Source organism: Rhopalosiphum padi, chromosome 1 (genome assembly GCF_020882245.1).
Source record: "Rhopalosiphum padi isolate XX-2018 chromosome 1, ASM2088224v1, whole genome shotgun sequence".
In the NCBI taxonomy this organism is placed as follows: domain Eukaryota; kingdom Metazoa; phylum Arthropoda; class Insecta; order Hemiptera; family Aphididae; genus Rhopalosiphum; species Rhopalosiphum padi.
Window position 1 is genome coordinate 56,269,964 of NC_083597.1, and position 6,343 is coordinate 56,276,306.

The 6,343-nt window shown below is 27.4% G+C and overlaps 1 protein-coding gene across 1 annotated transcript; it reads right to left on the bottom strand.

The window, feature by feature from the left end:
- Window positions 1-2,877: 2,877 nt before the first annotated feature.
- LOC132917909 (glucoside xylosyltransferase 1) lies at window positions 2,878-5,097 on the bottom strand. Its single transcript, XM_060978901.1, has 7 exons — window positions 4,636-5,097; window positions 4,340-4,496; window positions 4,116-4,247; window positions 3,853-4,045; window positions 3,647-3,796; window positions 3,414-3,586; window positions 2,878-3,347 (listed from the first exon to the last, which is right to left on the bottom strand). The coding sequence occupies exons 1-7, from the start codon at window positions 4,806-4,808 to the stop codon at window positions 3,210-3,212; spliced, it is 1,116 nt and encodes a 371-aa protein (XP_060834884.1). The 5' UTR covers window positions 4,809-5,097; the 3' UTR covers window positions 2,878-3,209.
- Between the last annotated feature and the right edge of the window lie 1,246 nt (window positions 5,098-6,343).

The window sequence follows — 6,343 nt, forward strand, 5'->3', positions numbered from 1 at the left end:
TTTATCGAAAACATTGCATTCATTTTATTATTTAGATTTGGTCATTTTGGTAATCGGTAAAGAAGACCAAAGAAAAAAGAACAGTTTTTAAAAATTTCAAATGTATTAATTGATTGTGAAAATTAAAAAATGATTACTTACGTGTTACACACATAAACACATTTACAGTTTATATGACCCACAATATGTACATTGTACACACATACAAATTGAATAAAAATAACTATCTCCCCTTAAAAAAAATTGTTGATATAAAATTATTATTATTAATGATAATTTCATACTATAATTTTACAAGCGTAATAAATATATAATACAAAAACGTCAAAAACATTTAGTATGTTGCTGGTAACATTTGTTAAATTGGTCATAAAATATTAAACATTTTACTCTATAATATAGAGACATAGTCTATGTCACACATAAACTATAAGTTTCATTGTTAAAAGTTATAACAGTAAAATACCATTTATAATTATGTAAAACGTGCATAATTTTTAATTAATAAAGTTGTCATATTAAATAAACTTTTGATGTTTTTATTCAACTTGTGTAGGCTTACTAAAAGAGCCCCTTAAGCTCCGGGTGCCCATGCGCACCTGCAAAGCCTAAGACGTCCCTGGACATAGAGTCTATTGTCTATATTGTACTAAGTTATATTATATTAAATAAAGTATATACTGGGTACTTATATACTTAAATATGAAGAATGAAAGATATATTTTTTATTTTTTTTTCACATAATTTTATGCAATAAAAAAACAACATTTTTCAAAAGAAATATATTTTTTATATTTCAATATTTTTAAAAATGATATTAAATATACATTTTAGATTAGAACCACACCGATCCCACGGCGCGTGTATAATACCGCGCTATACCACACTTCGCGCCTAGCACCGCGCCACGCGCCGTTGGATCCCGGCTTAAGAGAGAAAATTAGATACCGACCGTTTTTAAGGAGTTAAATGTAGACAAATTCTATGTGTGTAATGCGGGTCATATAAATGTGTGCGTATAGTATCAATATGTGGTTATTTTTTAATTTTCATAATCAATTAATATATTATTTAATAATGTCGAAAATTGTTTTTTTGCCGGAATTTAATTATTGTTTTAATAGTTAAGGTGTATTTATATATTGTTATTACTTATGGACTGTTAAACTACTTAATTGCCTAACCTACTGTAGAACCATATAAATAGATTTGTTATATAAAAATTATAAAATAAATGAGAATAAGCATAAAATTATTCTGTTTTAAAAATGTCACTGTACTTTTATAAAATATAATAATATACGTATAAGTTTCAATTTTATGCGAATAATATTTTGAAGTTACAAAAATATAACTAAAATCATTATTTTTTGTTTAAATATTTAATTTCGTCCAAATTTGAACGAATTAGTAGAAAAAGGTTATTTTTTTAATATTTAGAAAATTAATTCATGTTTAGTAAATACTCATATGAATATTGTTCTTTTTTCAGTAGAAACAAAAAAAAAAACTAAATAAGAATTTATTTTTCAAAAATGGGTTTTGCGTAAAAATTTAATTAATTTTTTCCAGTTAATTTAAAGTGCTTATTTGAAATTTTTACTTTTGATTTTATTCTCCTAAGTACCAATTAAATACAATTTACTACCAAAAACCATCCTCAATGTTAAAAATTTAAGCATTATTACTGCTCTAAAAGAAAAAATTCATAAAAATTAATACATTCATCACCCAGCTGAGAATCTAAAATTGATAATTGTTTTAGCAAAATATATTATAAATTTGTGAGCATTAAAAATAGTTTATGTTATAATGAAAATATATTTGGACAAACTCTGGTTTTATTTTTAAAAGTATTTAATCTCTTTAATGTTAAGAAAGCCTTTTCTGTAGTGCACGATAAAAATTTTATAGTAAATATAATATGAACGAATTTAGACAATTCTGATAAAACATCTCTTTAATTTTAAGATTTTATGAAATTTATAACATCTGGTATATTTGATATTTATTTTGTAAATAATTAAATAATACAGACTTAAAAACCTGATTATTTATATCATTGTATCAAAATTTATTATTCCATTCCAATGTGAACATTTTATCGAATACTAACTTGTAATACTTTTAAATGGTATAATCAATTAGTAAACATTTCTAATTTTTTATATTATGATAATGGACGTAAATAATAATTTAAGGGGGTCTAAAACATCTGAGCACCCATGTAGTTTACGCCTATACAAGCAAGACGTAATAAATTATATATAAGCTTTATTTTGTTTAATATAGGGAGGATCAATGTTTTATTATACTTATATTATGTGTATGATTTTTTTTTTTATTTAAACTAAAAACCATCAAGTATAATAAACAAATTTAAGCAATTTTAAGTAGAATAACGGTAGATGAGCCTGAATAAAATTAATTATAATTCAATAATTACATTTATTATTTAATAACTAAAAAGTATTTTGGTACATTTTGTTAAAAAATATAAAGATTAATTAAAATAAATAATTAACTAATAAAGATGTGTTAAGTAAAAATACAAAATTATACCTAATAGACTTTTTTTTACTAAATATGTACAAATAAAATTATTTATCACAGATTAAGATAAGTAGAATATTAATACAATACAAAATTCGAGAATCATTAAAGAGATTTTTATAAAAATAATAATAATACTTATTTGATTTTACAAATCAAAAAAGTAATAATTGGTATCTAAAAAACAAATTATGAATACAATATAAATAATAAATATGGAAATACTTGTACATTTCCATTTAATAAAAATAAATATGTGTTTAAATACATAAGTACCTATAACATGTATAATAAAGAAATGTATATAGTTTTAACAAAAATAAATAAAAATTTTAAAAGACTAAAATATTTTTGAATTTGGTATTAACGTCGTAAAGTGGTGTTTAGTAGATAATTTAGTATCTACTAGTAGAAAATATGATAAAAATATTTTTAAATCATGTTTCAACTAAAAATAAAATATCAAGTTATATCAATAGAAAAATATTTAAATTATTTGAGATCTTATTTTGTTTTGTGTTTCACATATTAACTAAATTATTCAAATAAATATAAATACATTTTTAATACTTCATGATACAAAATTGGTATCAGCTTAATATGCGATTTGCCATTTTTTTGTTGATATCATAAATAATGTTTGTATATTGATTTTGTCATACTGTTTGAAACATAAGTCTCATATTATGTGTAAATATGGGAGCAAGATGTCCACAATTTGTTGACGTAGTCTCATTCAGTAGACTGGCAGATGCCTCCAAGAGATATTTAACTGGATCACTACCAAGTTGATACTGTAAAAGAAAAAATGTATTTTAACAAACCAAATTATTTTGTAATGATTTTGAAACAGCTCATACTTGTGACATGGCATTAAATAATGCTCGAAATGCAGGCTGTTTGTTTGTCTGAAATGTAGAACGAGATCCGTGAAGTACTGCCACTCCATCCTCTTCAGCCGACTTGCAGTTACTCATATACATACAATGATCAGAACGATAATTATATCGACATGGATATACATAAACCTTATCTAAAATAAATCATAGCAATAATTTTATAAGTATACTAAAAAATAATATGATAGATTTACCTGGATGATCGTGAAAAATAACATTTATAATATCTTGATCTCCCCATGTAAGATATAGTCTATATTTTTCTAAAACAGGCGCTAGTCTACTTATCCAATCAAATTCTCTCATACGGGTTAGGTTCATTAACATTACACCCGAATTCAATCCTAAAATGTATATATTGTATATTTTTTGGTAACACATTTTGTACAAAATCACTAACCTAATTTTCCATAGTATGGATGATTGGCAAATCTATTGTACCACCCAACATTCAAGTCCTCGTGTTCAGGTACCATTGCAGCCAACTGGGAAGAATTCATTAGAGAAAAATGTTTCCATACATCTTCCACGTTGCTTAAGAATAAGGTATCAGTGTCAACATAGAGAATTGAGTCTAAATGATTTAAAACTGACTGAAATTTTAAATTAAAAAAAATTAAAAATGTTATAATACACAAATATATCAATTTGAACTATATTTACTGGTAAAAATAGACGTTCAGATGCACATGGCTGAAATAGTTTTCTCCATTCATCAGAGTGTTCTTTAGGAAAAATAATACTATGTATCTCGTATGAAAATGAATCATTAGTTAATAGTCTCCAATCTCGTAGCTAAAACACAAGCCATAGCCCATAAACAATACATATTATATTTTACATTTTATATGACAACAGTAGTACTAATTGTGTTAAACAATACTCACCGTTTCATCAAATTCTTGTTGAATGTTTTTTTCTGCAATCACGACAATTCTCAGATCTGAATTACCTCGAAAGACAATTGCAGATTTAATCATAACTAGTGCTTCAGACGTACGATTTCCACAAATCACAACAGCTATGACCACTTCTTCATTTTTCCTATACATAATACAATTATTTTATTATAAAATATGTTTACAATACATATCACATAAAAAATATAATGATATTTATAATGATTAATGATTATGTTGTTTATTAAAATAAAATACATTGCAATATTGTGTAATTTTCTTACTTAGTCTGAAACAGTTGAACTGAATGGCTGCCAAGTAAAATACTGGCATTGAGTGCTGATAACCTACCAATGTTATACGCGATTGGTTTGTCGGGGAGATACAAACACAGCAGTGTAATGATTGAAAACCCGATAACGCACAGAAACAGACAAGACAACTTCATTTTAACCATCGCAAAAAATGTTCGCTCAAACAAGTTCACGATGAAGAATACATAGATACTTATTATATTCCAATCGCACACAATTTGTTGTGGAGAAGACTAGCCCGTTATAAAAATAGTTTTCAAACTTTTCTGTAGGTCCTTGAAATGAGTTTACATTTTGAAAATAATATTAAATATTATAACTTAATACTTAATATTTCAAAAGTTTTAACATGATTTATGAAATATGAAAACTAGTAAGCAGTAAGTAAGCACTTAATATCTATTCTAAATAGAAAGTCAAAAACAAAACTACAAAAGGTTAAAGATTGATAACGTTTCTACTGATAACACGTGTGATGATAAATGTTTATATACATATTATAATAACCATTTAACCGTTAGAATCAACTGATAAGTAATAGTAAAAAACACGGTCTTAGAATCTTCTCACACCGTGGTAAAAAATTAACTTTTTAACTTTTGTCTGTTGAGACTTAACAAGGATCTAGTTTGACAACGAGGTTTTGTACTTTTCGCAGGTTATTGCCGTTTGAAATTTTCATATTCCATAGTACCATTAGTAACCTATAGGTAGATACCTAGTCTTTATTATTTATGACAGTGTCATCTACAGACATTTCCAAAGTAGGGGGTAGATTAAATTAAAAAAGTATTATGTGGGCGTGTATGTTTTTCACGTTTTTACATTATGTATTTATGTGTTGTCTCCGTCTTACACACGTATGGCATAGTACATTTTCGTTCACCAGTTTCAATAGTGTGCTTTTAGTTTTTATATTAGAGTGAATTGACCTTGTTGACGCCGACACCGATCTTACAATTGTTGGCGGTTATCGGCAACGACTTGCGTATGTGTTACGACAGGAGTGGATGGGTTACCCAAATATATATATAATATTATAATAGCACGTCTAATTGCAATACTGGTGCATATAACACCACAAACAGGTATATTAAACAACAGACAAAAAATATAAATAGGTAATTCAAATATACCTAGTATAGGGCGCCCCGGGAATAATTAATAATATATAATAATACTTATAATAATAATCCTAACACCTTCACATAGGTGTCCGGTTACAACCTTTGATATAACAATAATTAACAAAAAATAACAAAAATGACGACTTGGTTTGCGGCAGCTTCCTGATAGACGGCGACACGTAGATGATAGGTCCTCCGCAGTTGGGGATCGCACACGAGGCGCAGCACAAATAATGTTTTAATGGACAACGACTATTGTAGTCCGCTTGCGGTAATATAATATACGGTGGTAACGTATATCAGTGAAAACCGTTGGGTAACATCAATAAATTGACCACAAGATTTTAGACGACGGCACAAAAACGTTGCGCAATAACAGTGGGCGGACAGATACATGCGTCAGGCCTTGGGCCTTAGAAAAAGACGTTAGAAAAAGACAAAAGCCCAAAAAGCTATACACCGCCGGGCTGGCCGACGGTATGGTCGCCGGACAATGGAGGGGGAGCTCGCCGGACGGGCGAATGTAAGTTCCCACACGAGATATAACAGGT